The sequence below is a fragment of the Neomonachus schauinslandi genome, chromosome 5 (genome assembly GCF_002201575.2).
Source record: "Neomonachus schauinslandi chromosome 5, ASM220157v2, whole genome shotgun sequence".
NCBI classification, from domain to species: Eukaryota; Metazoa; Chordata; class Mammalia; order Carnivora; family Phocidae; genus Neomonachus; species Neomonachus schauinslandi.
Window position 1 is genome coordinate 9,642,108 of NC_058407.1, and position 14,821 is coordinate 9,656,928.

General features: G+C 61.2%; 1 protein-coding gene across 2 annotated transcripts in view; it reads left to right on the forward strand.

The window, feature by feature from the left end:
• The first annotated feature begins 1,031 nt into the window (after window positions 1–1,031).
• PDGFB (platelet derived growth factor subunit B) overlaps window positions 1,032–14,821 on the forward strand; it is a 23,670-nt gene continuing 9,880 nt past the window's right edge. For both annotated transcript variants that reach the window (XM_021687679.2, XM_021687680.2), the window contains exons 1-5: window positions 1,032–1,109; window positions 9,316–9,412; window positions 11,704–11,793; window positions 13,004–13,206; window positions 14,585–14,729. In XM_021687679.2, the coding sequence (XP_021543354.1) occupies window positions 1,047–1,109; window positions 9,316–9,412; window positions 11,704–11,793; window positions 13,004–13,206; window positions 14,585–14,729 (598 nt within the window). In that variant the 5' untranslated portion in view covers window positions 1,032–1,046. The remainder of the gene's footprint in view (window positions 1,110–9,315; window positions 9,413–11,703; window positions 11,794–13,003; window positions 13,207–14,584; window positions 14,730–14,821) is intronic.

Consider the following 14,821-nt stretch of genomic DNA (forward strand, 5'->3'; position numbering starts at 1 on the left):
GCTCTCCCTTCTCCTTTATAAAGGCCGGAACAGCTGAAAGGGTGGCAACTTCTCCTCCTGCCGCCGGGAGCAGCCCGCCTGCCTCCCCGCGCGCCCGCAGCCTCCCCCGCTGCTTCCCTGAGGGCTCCCCTCTGGCCGCCAGCGCCCATCTTTCATTCCCGAGACTGAGATATTTTGCGCACACACACATACACACACGCGCAAAAAGGGGGAAAAAAAAAAAGGCCCACCCTCCAGCCTCGTTGCAAAGAGAAGCCGGAGCAGCCGCAGCTCACAGCCCGCAGAGGACGCCCAGAGCGGCGAGCGCGACGGACCGACGGACTCGCGCCGCGTCCACCTGTCTGCCGCGCCCGGCACTGCGCGCAGCGGGCACGCCTCGAGCGCGGAGCAGCCGTGCCCGCCGCCTGGGCCCCGCGCCAAGGCGCACACGCTCCGGCCCCCCCCACCCGGCCCGGGAGGGAGTTTGCACCTCTCCCTGCCCGGGTACTCGGGCCGCCGCTGCAAAGCCAACTTTGGAAAAAGTTTTGGGGGGGAGACTTTGGCCTTGAGGTGCCCAGCTCTGCACTTTCCGACTTCGGGGGCCTTTCCAGAAAATGTTGAAAAAAAGCTAAGCCGGCGGGCAGAGGAAAACGCCTATAGTCGGCGAGTGAAGACGAGCCATCAACTGCCGTGTTCTTTTTCCTCTTGGAGGTTGGAGTCCCCTGGGCGCCCCCACACGGCTAGACGCCTCGGCTGGTTCGCGACGCAGACCCCTGGCCGTGGATGCTCACTCGGGCTCGGGATCCGCCCAGGTAGCGGCCTCGGACCCTGGTCCTGCGCCCAGGCCCTCCCCAGCCCCTCAACGACGGAGCCGGGGCCGGGGGCGGCGGCGCCCGGGGGCCATGCGGGTGAGCCGCGGCGGCGGCTGCAGCGGCCTGAGCGCCTGATCGCCGCAGACCCGAGTCGAGCCCACCTCCCTCCCCAGCCCCCGCCCCCCACCCTGGCCGCGGGGGCGGCGCGCTCGGTCCACGCGTCCGGGGCCCCGCGGGGCCGGGCCCGGAGTCGGCATGAATCGCTGCTGGGCGCTCTTCCTGTCTCTCTGCTGCTACCTGCGTCTGGTCAGCGCCGAGGTGAGTTGCGACGGCTGCCAGGGCTGGTTCGCTTCATTCATTACCCCCACCCGCACCCCTTAGTCGCCCCCTCCCTCCCTGCAGTGAACTTTGGACCCTTGCAGCCCAGGGGCCTAGCGCAGGGCGCTAGGTGACCTCCGAGGGTTGGGACGCGAGGTCCGGAGGTGCCAGGCTCTAAGGGGAGGGGGCAGGGGCAGCTTTCTTTCCCAGGGGGGCGATCCCAGATCTCTGGCCCTTTCAGCGTCGGGGGAGGGTGTGTGTGTGGCCCTGGCCCCCACCCCTCAGGAACCCGAAGGGAGAGAGGGGGGTGGTGGTGCCGAGGGTGCAGAAGGCAGCGCGTCCTCCCAAGCCCACTTTGGTTCCAGCTTAGGTTCTGTGCAGGACCCGCGAGCTCGCGCACCGGTGGCAGCCACGCCAGCCTTCCGCGGGGATCTGCCTCCCCTCCCGGGCTCCGGCTCCCGGTCGGGACGGGCGCCCTCGGGCCAGCGCAGGGCATGCCCGGCCCTAGAGCGCAGTCCAGCCGCAGCTTGTGTCTTGGGCGCGGGGGTTGCCGAGAGAGAGAGAGAGACAGAGAGAGAGAGAGAGAGAGAGAGAGAGAGAGAGAGAGAGAGAGAGAGAGAGAGAGAGAGAGAGAGAGAGAGAGAAAGAGAGGTTTTGGGCATTCGGGAATTGGGGAGGAGGAGAGGCTTTTAAGGAATCCAGCCCTCGGGGCGGTGTGTGCCCCAGGCCCCGCCATACCTGCGCCCGCGCCCTGCGAGAGGAAGCGCCTCTCTCACCCGATTGCAGGGTGCGGAGCGCGCCAGTAAAAGCATAGCTGCAAGGCAGGTGGGGTGTAAAAACGTCTGGGGGAGCTATCAGGTCGGATCAGTTCCCCCCCCACACCCCTCCCAGCCTCACGTAGCAGTGAGTTGGCAAGTCCACCCGGAATCCAGGTGGGAAAGGGGGCGGGGCAGGGAGGAAGCGCGAGGTGGAGGGGAGGAGAGGGCAGCGGGGAGCGCGGCGAGCCTGGGTCCCGTCCCGCCTCCGCTCCGCGGCGGCCGGGAGCCCGCACCTCGCCGGCTCCCGAGGAGGGCCGGCCCCTCCTGGCGTCCAACGAGGCGCAGGAAGGAGGTGGCGGCGGCGGCGGCGGCGGCGGCGAAGGGGTTAAGGTGAAGGGCTCCGAGGCCGCGGCCAGACCTTGGGCCGCCGCCAGCGCAGGTTGTTTTGACCACAGAGGAGCCGTCGCCGTCTCCTTTTGTTCTCGGGGCTCCTCGAGGGCCGCCGGCCGCCCGCCCTGGGGCCCCGCCCTTCCGCGGCCAACCCCCCGCGGTCCGCACCCGGGAGGGAGGCCGCAGGGCTCGGCCTGGAAGCCTGCAGGCCCCTCCCGACGCCCCCTCCTCTCCTCTCTGCAGCCCCCCGGGCCGCGTCCAGCTGTTGGGGAGGGGGGCGCCGGCCGGCCCCAGCTGCCGCCTCGCCTTGCCGCGGGGCCTGGGGGCTGGGGCCGGTGCCAGGGCGTCCTGGGAACGGCGGCGCCCCCGCCGCTGCTCTCCGCAGCCCACCCCGCCCGGCCCCCGGACTCGCTCACTCACCCCACGCATGCACACTCTTGGCCGGAGGCGATGCTGCGCTCCGGCTGGCGGGCGGGCGCGCAGAGCGACGGGCACGCACTACCGCGGCCGGGTCGCGCGCCCGCCGCCGCCACGCCCGTGCACACGCGGGGCACACGCGCGCGCACCGCACACACACGTACGCCTGGCCCCAGAACACGCGGCCTGAACACACGTGCGCGCACACCCACGCACGCACACAGGCACGCACGGCCCCTATACACCCGGCATCAGGTGCCCACCCCCGCGCAACAGGTGGGCCCACCGTGGGCCCTGGAACCTCGTCGTCTTTCTAGTGACCGCATTTCCTTGCTGGGCCCCTAGGAGGGAGGGGAAACAGGGACCCTCCCATCAGGTCCTGGCTCCACAGCACCCACTGCTCGTTGCCGGCGCAGGTCAGCTTGCCGCCCCTCCAGCTTTACCCCTCCGTGATTGCTTTTTTTACAACTACCCCAGGAGGCGGAGAATGGTGTTGATGCGTCTGGGGGGCGCTGTGATGTCCAGAGCATTCTCCCTTCCAATAAGCCCTTCTTTGAGCCTCCAAGACTAAGAGGACCCTCGCTGCTGAGGGGCCTCCCACCTGGCTGTTCTGTCTTCTTTGCTGATCCCAGCGCGCTCTGGAGAGGCTGGGTGACAGCTGGAAGAGGCTTTTTCCCAGGCCTGCCCTCCTCATTCCCAGCTTCCTCCAGCATCTCCTCCTTCCCCACAACTCCATGGATATGTGTGCTTGGAGGGGGGACGCTATGGCACAGAAGCTGTTGCCTCTCTCCCTACTGTAATCACAGCGTCCTGGAACACAAGGCCTTCGGGAAGCCACAATTGTGTGGTGCTTTGCAGTTTCCGAAAGAAGCGCTGTCTCACTAAGCCCGTGTCAGCCTCAGGCGGCTTTGGAGGAGGAGACATAAAGGGAAACCCATCAACATGGGGGCTAGTCAGGGGAAGGGAGACTCCAGGAGAGCTTGCTGCTGGAGGTGGCCTTGGGGCTGGCCTGGTCCCTGGCCAAAGCCTCAGGTAGAGGCCCCAGCAGCTGGGAAGGCTGGGCCTGCCAGAGGGTCCGCTGAGGCCTAAGGAGGTCCTATCTCCATGGCTGAGCTGGTTTCCGGGGAGGGTAACTCCCACTGTCATGTGATGCCTCCCGCCTGAGCACCCTTCTGCTGGGAAGGAGGGAAGGGGCCTGGCAGTCCTTTACCACCCAGCTTCTTTCTGGTTTGCTAATGGTCTTAGGTGGTGGGGGACCGACTTGCTGGGTTCTCTCTCCCAGCCTAGAAGTGTCTGCAAGTTTAGGACCGAACAGAATTTTGAGGCTCTGGGGCAAGACCTAGAACAATGTATTTATATATGTGTGTGTGTGTGTGGGGGGGTTCATTCAGCGAGAGTGGTAAAGAGGGGTTTGCTATCGGCTTTCTGGGTCCCTCTCAGTCTCCCCCTCCCCGTATGCCTCTTCTAGGATAGCTATTCCATTTTCTGGTTTATTTATTGTCTGTTTTCCCTCACTAGTCTAAACTCCTCTAGAGAGTTTGTCTTGGTCACCACTGTCTCCCATTCTTGGAACGGTGCCTGGTCCAAGGTGGATAATCTATAAATATTTGGGGAAAGGACAGTGGATGTGGGGGGGGGGGCATGGGGGGCGGCGGTGAGGAAGGACCAGACATCTGTCTAGCACTTGCTAAGTGCTTTATAAACATGACCTCACATAGTCCTCACCCCCAGGGCAATGCGGGCCGGCTACTCTGCCCTCCAGGCAGACATTCTCATTTGGGCCCTTCCCCCTATCTTGAGAGACATGCTTGTCTTTCTGTTCCGCCTCTTGGGACTTGGACTGCCAAGATTGGACAGGACAGAGGAGGAAACAGAAGGAAAATCAGACTGCAGCGATTCTGTGTATCTTGAGCTGGGCCTCAGTTTCTCCCACCCCTCCCCAAAATGTGAAGGTTGGATCAGCTCAGAGTTCCCTAAGAGCAGCAGAATTCCCTAGCCTCTCGCAAATGCCGATTCCTGCACACGCCGTGCCAGTGCCGGGAGTTGGGCCGGCCTGGGGTGGAGGGGAGGACCACCCCCCGGGGCAGCGGGCCCGGAGGGGGGGGCAGTGACCGCGATGGGCCGCGCCTAGTTGTGACTGCAGCACTGGCCCCTCTTCCAGCCCTAACGGATTTTCGGCTCCAGGGAGAGGCGGACAACCCGATGTGGGGCTGGGCTAACATTCAGGAGGGGCGGGAGGGTCCCAGGAGCAATAGGGAAGGGAGATGCAAGGTGGGAAAGTCTGGTTCCAAGTGGCTTCTGTGGTCTGCCCGGAGAAGGCTTCTTCAAAGGGCTTGGCTTTGGCATCGAATCTAAATCAGGCCTGAGACTTGTCAGGCAGGCGGGCGCTTGGAGGCCTCGCCGGCTTCTCTCTCCGCCAGCCGCAGCCAACGCCCCTGGTTGCTCGGGCTGAGCCTGTCATCTCCCTCCGGGCTGAGCCTGTCATCTCCCTCCGAGGAGCGAGGAGCAGAGGGCTGGGGAGTGCGTATCTGTGTGTGCAGCTGGGGCCCTGGGGGAGGGTGGGGTCCAAGCCCCTTTGATCCGCCAGCCGGGTTGGGAGCAGGTAATTCACCTGGCCTCACGCTAGCTCGTGCCCTTCCTACCTTCTGCAGCTGGTGTTGGGGGTGGGGAGGGAGGGGGGGAGACTGTTTGCCTTGGCTCCCACGGCTGGCTGTGCCCCAGCTGTCTTCACCACGCCCTCGCCCTGTCAGGAACCCCAGGCCTGAGATCTGGGGCAGCTTCATCTGGATGCCATGCCTCTTGTCCCTGCCCACCTAAGGAGGGTTCAAGAACCTGTGCCCAGGAAACCTGGGCTCCAGGCTGCTCACCCTCCCATGCCAAGAGGAGCCTCTGACCCCCAGCAGGTGCCCCTGCGAGTCTCCCCCAGGGCACTGCATCCTGGAGCCGACCATAGGCTGAATTTCCCCGTCCCTCACCAACCCCCCCAGCCCTGGAAGGGACCCACCAGCCCACGCGCCCTGGGCAGTGCCAGTGGGGACTAGGGTGCCATTTCCTGGGGCCCAGCACGGGGGATAATGCAAAGCCACACGCTGTCCTCCGGGGGCAGGCTAGGCAGCTCTCCACCCACCAATTGTCTTCCTCAAAAATGCCCTGCCTGGCTCGCCCTGGACGTGTGTGCTGCTCGCTGCTGCCCTCGAAGGAGCCACCTGAAGGACTGAATGGGCCCCTGACAGCTCATTAAGTACCTGTTATTTGCGGGCGCTCTGCTAGGTGCAGTTACGCCTCCCAGTAACACCAGTCAGGTGTTCTTCGCCCCATTTGAAAGATAAAGAAGCTAAGGTTGTTCAAAGGCTTCATCCAAGAGGCCAGGTTTCCTTGGCTGCTGAAGCCCCTGCTTTTCTGTGTACTCGAGCTTCTCAACCTCTGCCCTATTGACATCTTGGGCCAGATAATTCTTTATTGTGGAAGGCTGTCCCGTGCATAGTGGGATGTTTAGCAGGATCACTGGCCACCACCTACTAGATGCCAGGAGCACTGTTCTAGTTGTGACCACCTCAGCCATGGCCAGTGTCCCCTGAGGACCCTCTAGCCCCTGCTCTGGGACACCTGATGCCAGAAAGCTCCATGGTGGGCTGGAAGAGGGAGCGGCGCGGCTCTGCTCTTGTGGTGTAGACCTGTAGCCCTTTACTTACTTCTCTAAGCCTTTAGCTTCCCCATCTGGAAGATGGGGATAAAAATATAGAGCCAGCTGCTTAGGATTGGTAGTTAGTACAGCATTTAGCTCAGTGCCTGGCTTATAGTCAGCACTTAATAAAAGTTAGCTGTGGTATTATTATCAAATCCAGGCAGCTCTTAGTGAGTTCTGGGCATCCAGTGGCCAAGTTACTAGAAACATGTGCAGGAATGGCCTCTCTGCTTAGAGTGAAGTGGACTCTTTAGGAGGCAGTTTGCTAAGGGGGCAGAGGGGGTTTTTAACCCAGGGGGTCCTCCTGGTGGAGGAGGTAGGAGGATCACACAGGAGACAACCCCAGGGAGAAGGGGAGAGTCCTTCATGCATTTTACGAGTACTTCTTGAGCACCTACTGTGTACTTCTCCCACCTCCCCCGTCTGTCCTGGGCTCTTCACTACTCAGCCTGGGAGGGTCTGGGTCCGTTTCCATAAAACATTGTCTTTTGCATCGCAGGCTGGGTCTGGGGCACCCGCTAGTCCTGTTTGGGGTCTGCCTACTCTGCCCCGGCTGGCAACTGCAGCCAGCTCTCCAATGGGCAAGGAGGTCTTGGCATGAGTGCTGTATGCCATTTGGTCCTGGGCCTTGGGGCCCTCTCCTGGGGGGTTAATTGAATCATTACTGTCCAGACAGCCTGGAAGCCCTGGTCGGGCACCTCACCCTCGGCTTTCCTCTGTTACCTCTACCAGCACAGGCAGAATTAGGATGGAATCAAATGTCTTCGACGCCCTGATTCACAGATGGGGGCCAGGACCAGGGAGGGGCAGTGACCCGCCGCAGGTCATGGGGTGGTTAGTAGCAGAACAAGGGTAGAATTTAGCTCCCTGGACTACCAGTTCTGGGCTTGGCAAAACCCTCAGGGGAAGTAGGCTGCCTTGGTCTTAACTGGGGACCAGCCGCCTGCCTTCCGGCCTGTGGGTAGTGCCCTGTGTCCACATTTGGAGACACCAAAGGCATGGTCTCTGTCTTGGAGTAGGAAGAGGTGGAGCGTGGCGGAGGTAGGGGAGGAAAGCAAGGCGCAGCTGAGCTGATGCCCCGCCCCCATCTCACTCATCCAGCCCCTGGCTCCCGGCTTCGTAGCCATGGACCCTGGAGGAAAGACCCCAGCTGCCAGCCAAGCTTACTGCTCGGGCCCCAAGCCTTCCTGTCTTGAACCTCCCGGCAGCCCTAGACACCAGGCAGGATTATAAGCTCTGAGTTCAAATGAAAAAACTGAGCTCAAGGGTTTCAAGGAATTCGTTTTAAAAGCGAACGTAACCCACACTCTACCCTCACTCTAAGGTCGACCTGGGTGGCCAGGGCTGGATGGATGGGGTAGAACCCCAGGAGGAGGTATTCCCAGACAACCTTTGATAACCTTTGAGGAAACGGAGCTTTGGGGGAGCCAGAAACTGATCCATCCCCAAGCTCCTAACAGAGCTTTGGGGAGAGCCCCCAGGGGGCCGGCCACGGGGCAGAGGACCTCCTCCCCCTGTCAGGCAGGGGCTCAGCCTGTGCAAAGCCAATCAGAACTCGGGTCCTTGGAGGGGTGCCTGGGTGGCTCAGTCGTTAAGCATCTGCCTTCGGCTCAGGTCATGATCCCAGGGTCCTGGGATCGAGCCCCGCATCGGGCTCCCTGCTCAGAGGGGAGCCTGCTTCTCCCCCTCCCACTCCCCCTGCTTGTGTTCCCTCTCTCGCTGTGTCTCTCTCTGTCAAATAAATAAAATCTTTAAAAAGAAAAAAAAAAGAACTCGGGTCCTTGGAGTGTTCCATGAACTGACTAGAGCAGGAGCTCCTGCTTCCTTATCCAGAGAAACTGAGGCACAGAGTTGTTTAAGTAAGTCAGGTCTGCCGGCGCCCCCTCCAGGGCTTCTTCCGCAGGACCGCACCATCCTGCATCTGTGTGTGCACGTGTGTGTGTGTGTGTGTGTGTGTGTGTGTTTGTACGGCTGTGAATTTGGACATGCAGCAGAGTCTCCCGCCTCTTTGCCCCGAGACATTGGGTGTCCAGATTGGGCCCCCCTCCTCAAGACCTCTGGTATCAGCCCCTCAGGTTTCCCTGGACCACGAGGGATGTGGCCGTGACCTTCCTATCAGGCTGCTGTCATGTCATCGTGAGGCCTGCGGTTTCTCTGGAGGAAGCCCGGCTCCGAGTGGGGCCTGTTAAAGCACTTATTAAGTTTCAAGTGTTTTTGGTAACAGGCCAGAGGGGCTCTAAAAATAGGGTTTGGTTGGGCATGGGGCATGGGTAAGCTTTCAGGTTTCGTGTCTGTATCTGAGGATTCCCTTCTCTCCTCTTTTGAGCAAGAGACTAAATAGATCTGTTAGTACCTGGGGCCCCCAGAGCCTGTCCAGCTCTGCAAGCATTTAGGAACCACTTCATGTACCCAGGAGGCTGGGGGCACAGGCTCTGCCACCAGAAAGCCTTGGCTTTGAATGCAGGTTCTGCTGATAATTGGCTGGAAGATTCTGTTTTCTCATCTGTAAAATGGGGACAATTAGATCTCCTGTGACAAATGCTGGCTGTCATTGGCTGTCAGGTGGGGAGGAAAAGCAGAAAGATGGTTGGAGTCTCCAGGAACCTGTGACGCGATGTGGGCGACAGATGTACACCATCGGCTCTAACTCAGAGCAAGCTGGGGCTCCCGTTTGGGGGTGGGGGATGGGCATCTGATCTGGGTCTTAGAGGCTTCAGCAGGTTCTGGCCCCCAGAACTTTGTGCTTCTGGTTGCCAGGCCTGGAACTGCTCCCCTCTCCCCCACACACACGGCCCGGCTGTCCATTTGCCCATGGCCCGGCTGTCCATTTGCCCATGGCCGAGAGGCCCTGTGGGGCTTTTCCATAGGACGGTGGCATGTGTGTGGCAGGGAAGAGGGCCATGGCTAGAAAGCCCTCGACTCCAGCTCACTTGACCCCACGGTGTCTGCCTGGCAGGGGGACCCCATTCCCGAGGAGCTCTACGAGATGCTGAGTGACCACTCGATCCGCTCCTTTGACGACCTCCAGCGCCTGCTGCACGGAGCCTCCGTAGGTAAATTGAACCCTCATTCAGGGCTCTGGTCCTCCACTGAGTCCTCGGGGGCCAGGAGGGGCAGGGCAAGGGGCAGCCTCCCTTCCTTGACTTCCAGAGAACTAGAGGCCTGTGGCAGCCCCAGGAGGGCTCGGCCACACCTGTCCCGGGGCAGGGCTGAGTAGGTGGACGGGTTGGTACCTGGGACGTGGGGTGTGGCAGACGCACCACCTGTGGCTCTGGCTTGGTGCACGGGGTGGGGTGCTGGCAGGAGGGGTGCAGGGAGAAAGAAGGTGCCCAGGGCATATGCCGAATGTGTATCCAGGTGTGGACCCAACCAGGGAGGGTGGGGCCGAAGGAGCCATCTCCCTGCCCCTCTGGCTAAGGGCCCGGTCTGTAAGGTCTCCCGGGGACACCTGGCCCAGACCAGCGGGCAGCCCTGCCCTAGCCCCAGAGTGCACTCAGCGAATGGGCACGTGCTTGGTGGCATACACGTGGCAGGGCTGCCGGGCTGGGTCGGGAATGTATTTATAAACGCTGTCTTCAGAGCAAATTCCATTCTATTCTAACCTCTGGCCTGTTCCCTGGAGCCCTGGTCAGCAGCCCCCCTTGCACCCCCAGCTCCCCTTCCCTCTAGGGTTTTGTCTCTTTGTCACTTTGTAATCCTTGCCCAGACTCCTATCTACGGGGGACAGCATTTCCTGTCTTTGTTTCCTCTCCCCGTTGGGCCCCTGGCTCCCTCTCAAAAGCATTCCCGGGCCCTTTCAAACCCGCCTGTGCCGGGGGCTGGCGAGGCAGGCGGGAGGGGGCCCCAGCTGGGCCCACCTATTGTTCACTAGGCCCCCCGCCCAACGTCTCCCACACCCCCCACCCCATGCCCGACTGGCCAGCCCTGGCCAACACAATGCGGCAACTTCCAAATTTAGCCTTTCTGCAGTTTCTTTCCAAGGCCCTTGGCCCCCACCCTCGGACAGCCCCTACACACCCCGGCCGGGGGTCGGGATTGGAGACAGAGGTTTTCAATAGCGGGCCTGTTTCGAGGCAACCATGTGGCTATTTTTTCCTAATCAACTTAACCTTTCCACAAAGCACATCTTTTCCCCCATCTCCTCTCCACCAGGGACATTCCAGAGATGGCAGGGAGAAAGGAAGGGAGCGAGAGGGACAGACAGACACGCTGACGTGGGAGCAGTAGGCTGGACGGAAACACAGCCATTGTAGGACCGGCTCCTCCAAACAGGACCCCCGGGGAGCCCACAGAGAAGAGCAGGAGCTTTGTCGTTGGCAGGGCCAGTGGGAAGGGGAGACAGCAAGAGCAGCGAGGGGGCTCCGTGGGAGGGGGCGGGAGCTTGTCCCCAACACCCCGTGGTCTATTTGCTCACTCTTTAGCCATCAGAGAGCTGGAAGGGTCTGCCCGGGATTCAGTGTCAAGCTCAAAGTCCTCCTGCCCGGCCCTCACCTCCCACAGTGCTGTCGGCTGCCTCTAGAGAGAGGGATCGCTCCAAGGAGCACTAAGGATGATATCACGATGAGGGCCTCCCAGGCTGGAGAAGGGAGCTGTGGTTTATGACCTGAGGGAGAAATGGACAGTTTAGGGCAGACACCAGGTCAAAGGTTAGAGGGGAGAGGCAAACACAGTGAGATACTGGGAGCTGGAACAAGACCCAGGCCTGAAAGGGCTCAGGGTATGGCCGCCCCCATCCCAGCAGGCTGGCTCCCCACCCCTCTCTGCCTTCAGCCCCCACCCCCACTCCTGTCCCTCCTCCCTCTCTCTGGCTCAGCTGGGCCATTGTCCGGGGCTCCAGAGGGGCTGTGTCCAGGGCATGCTGGTCCCCCCGGGGATTCTGGGAATTTCTCCATTCAGCGCTTCCTATGGGAACGTTGGGTGGAGGGGCACTGGAAACTGGCCTTCTGAGCTCTGGGTCCTTGCCCTGCCCTGGAGGCTGACGAGGGTTCACTTACAGTAGCAAAGGGAAGGGTTATTTTTAACTCCTTTGACATGGGTTCTGTCCAAAAATGTGGCTGAAGAGCCCAGAGTGGGGCTGAAGGCCCCCCCACCCCAGGGATGCTGTCCGGTCCCCACCACCCCAACCCCATGACCACCCTGGGGTTGCCTGGAGAGCTCCTTGTCAGAGCGAGGACCCTCAGGTTTACAGGGACCTGGAAAGGGAGTCTGTTCTTTGGAGTGGGGTGCCAGTGAGGGGTGAGAGGCCACGTTCCTGCCTGCCCCACATCCCCCATTGGCGCCCCCACCCCACGATCGGACCAGCTAGGGGCTATGAGAGTGCATCTGACTGTACCTTCTCTTGCAGATGAAGACGGGGCCGAGTTGGACCTGAATTTGACCCGATCCCATTCTGGAGGCGAGCTGGAGAGCTTATCCCGAGGGAGAAGGAGCCTAGGTGAGGCTGCAGATGAGAATGATGACCCCTCCATGGTGGGAGGCAGACAAGGAGAACTGGGGCGTGCAGCCAGCCCACGGCTCTGGGCCGCCCCATTCGTCCCGCACTGAGGACTGAATTGAACTATAAGAGAGTAAAACTGTCCTTCAATATACTATATTGAGGAGTTGAGTCATCACGCCCCATCCCCCAATACATAGTTTCCTAAATATAGTGCTTTTAAACTCATTTGTTCATACTCCAACCCCAGAGATAGATATTACTGACCCCATTTTATACAGTTGGAAACTGAGGCCCAGAGAGGGTAAAGCCGTGGCCAAAAGTCACACAGCTAGCAAGGGATAGGGCTGGGGTCCCAGCAGCTCTTCTCACTTGAACCCAGTGCCGTCCTGGTGGGCTGTGTGTCTCTTCTGTGGCTTAGGGCTGCGGCTGGGACAGCAGGCAAAGCTTGGCACCTGCCTAGGTCCCATGGAAGCCTTCCCAGGGGAGGCCAGTGCCTGCTCTAAGCCCCTCCTCATCTCTGCCCACCTGTAGTCCCCAAAACACTGTAGACAGTGGCTAGGGGGCCCTTCAGATAGGATTTGGTGGCCTGAGTTCCACTCCTCAGTGAATTCGGGCAGCTAGTCGAGCCTCAGTGTCTCTCTATGGGAACAACAGCAGAGCCCCAGCGTGGACCGCAGGCTTGCTGTGGGCCGCTTGCATGACTCAGATCTGCAAGTGCAGTATATAGGCGCTGTTACCCCCCTGCCAGAGATGAGGAAGCCGGCTTTTGAAAGAAGCAAGGGTGTAAGAATAGATTATAGTGTACAAGGGCAACATAAAAGAGTGGTTACAAAATAAATAAGCGAGTAGGAGCCAGGGGTCAGGCGAGCCCAGAAATGTGTGAAATCACAGAACGAACTTGAGGCCCGGTGGAAGGAAACTGACATCTGACAGGCCAGCACTCTCCATGATCTCACTTGATCCTTACATCGGTTCGTGGGTGTAGATCTCATGGGGAAACTGAGGCTGCGGGCACATCAGCAACCTGTCCACGTCCCACAGCTGGTAACAGCCAGGAAGCGAGTGGGACTCAGCCGGGGCCGTCTGTGAGGGAGAGCAGGGTCAGAGCCGTCCCGCTGGGCTGGGCCGCTGGGGGGGCGGGGGGCGCGGGAGGGGGTCTCTGGGCAGGCCCACCCTCCTGACGGCGCTCTCCCCTCTCTCCCTTCAGGTTCGACGGTCGCCGAGCCGGCCATGATCGCCGAGTGCAAGACGCGCACTGAAGTGTTTGAGATCTCGCGGCGCCTCATCGACCACACCAACGCCAACTTCCTGGTGTGGCCGCCGTGCGTGGAGGTGCAGCGCTGCTCGGGCTGCTGTAACAACCGCAACGTGCAGTGCCGCCCCACCCAGGTGCAGCTGCGGCCCGTCCAGGTGCGCAGGCGCGCCGCCGCCCCGCCCGCCCGGCTGGGGGCGGGGTGGGGGGGGCGTTTGCTGAGGGCCCGGGCCCTGGCCCTGGCCACGGTGGGTGGGGGGGGATGGTTGGGGGGCAGACTCACCGGCCCGGCTTCCGTAGGGATGGAGAGGCATTTCTGGCAGGCTCCTGGGCTCTGTCCAGTTAGGGCTCTCTGCGCAGGTGCACTGAGGCCACCTGTGAGTCCTCAAGGCCACCCAGGCCGCTGTACCCAAAAGCCAAAGGCAGACCCCCAGGTAGGGCTGCGTGTGGGACGTTAAGGGAAGGGTGCTGCCTCCTCTTTTACAGGGATCAAATCCCCAAATGTCCCTTGAAGAGATCTGTCTACAAGCATTTATTGGACACTCAGAATGTTCTGGGCTGCTCAGTTTTCCTCCAAACCTGTTCACGTTCCTTGTTGTGTCTTTAACAAAGAGGGCACAGAGTCCCTCCAGGCAACAGACACAGCAAATGCTGGGGCAGCCCCTAGCAAAGGGTCAGAGTGCTGAATCCTGCCTCCTTTCAGGAGAGATCGGGTACGCAGTCTGACTCAAGGCAAATTCTAGAATAGAGGCTGCTCTGGGGAGCTCCGGGTCTCATGCTGGGCAGGGCAGGGCCAGAGAAGCCTCAGCTGTCTTCTGATTCATGTGGAAAGGTTTTTGTGCCCCTTGGGTCAGCCTCGCCTACACATCAACTCTGGCGGGGTGGAGCTGCTGGGCAGGGGGCACACCTAGGGCTCAGCACCGGCTGGTGAGCCCCGCTCTTGCCAAATGGTCCACCTGCTCCGCCACACTCCCCTCCGAGGTCAGCTGTGGCCTTTCCCCGTGCCCACCATCCATCCCAGGCCTGGGCCCCGTGCCCGAGATCGCAAGTGTCACTCTCTACCACACCACCCACTGTCATGGTATCTCTTGTCCCCAGTGCTTCCAGCTCTATGGATGGACACCTGACAGCTGACCTCCCCCTTCCCGCCTCCCTCCTGGATAAAGCCTCCCCCCACTTCCTTCCAGACAACCATCTCCCGCCTCTGCCACAGTCCCTGACCTTGGCTGGCGCTCCGGGAATGAGGACACCACGGGCCCTACACTCAACCCGGAAATGCCTTTCTCCCTTTCTGGGAGCTCCAAGGGGGCTGGGGCCAAGCTGGAGGCCAGGTCGGGAGGGCTTGTTTTGATGGAAAAGCTACGAGAAGGGCAGAGGGCAAGGTCCTGCTATTGTTTGGGCCAGTGCCTCTCCACTCCCGGCTTTCGAGGAAAGATCCCTGCCGGGGACACTGGGGTGGGAAGAGCAGGCAGGCAGGCTCCCTCAGCCCCTGCCTGTGTGGTCTTACAGAGGCACTTGGATGGTTCTGTCCTCCAGGTGAGAAAAATCGAGATTGTACGGAAGAAGCCAACCTTTAAGAAGGCCACGGTGACCCTGGAGGACCACCTGGCGTGCAAGTGTGAGACAGTGGTGGCTACTCGACCCGTGACCCGAAGCCCGGGGAGTAGCCAAGAGCAGCGAGGTAACCGCTGGTCCAGGGTCTGCCTCTGAATTGCTCAGCTGCGCAGCTCCCTTCTCTTGGGGCATCTGCCACTGGGGGGCGGGGGGGGGGGG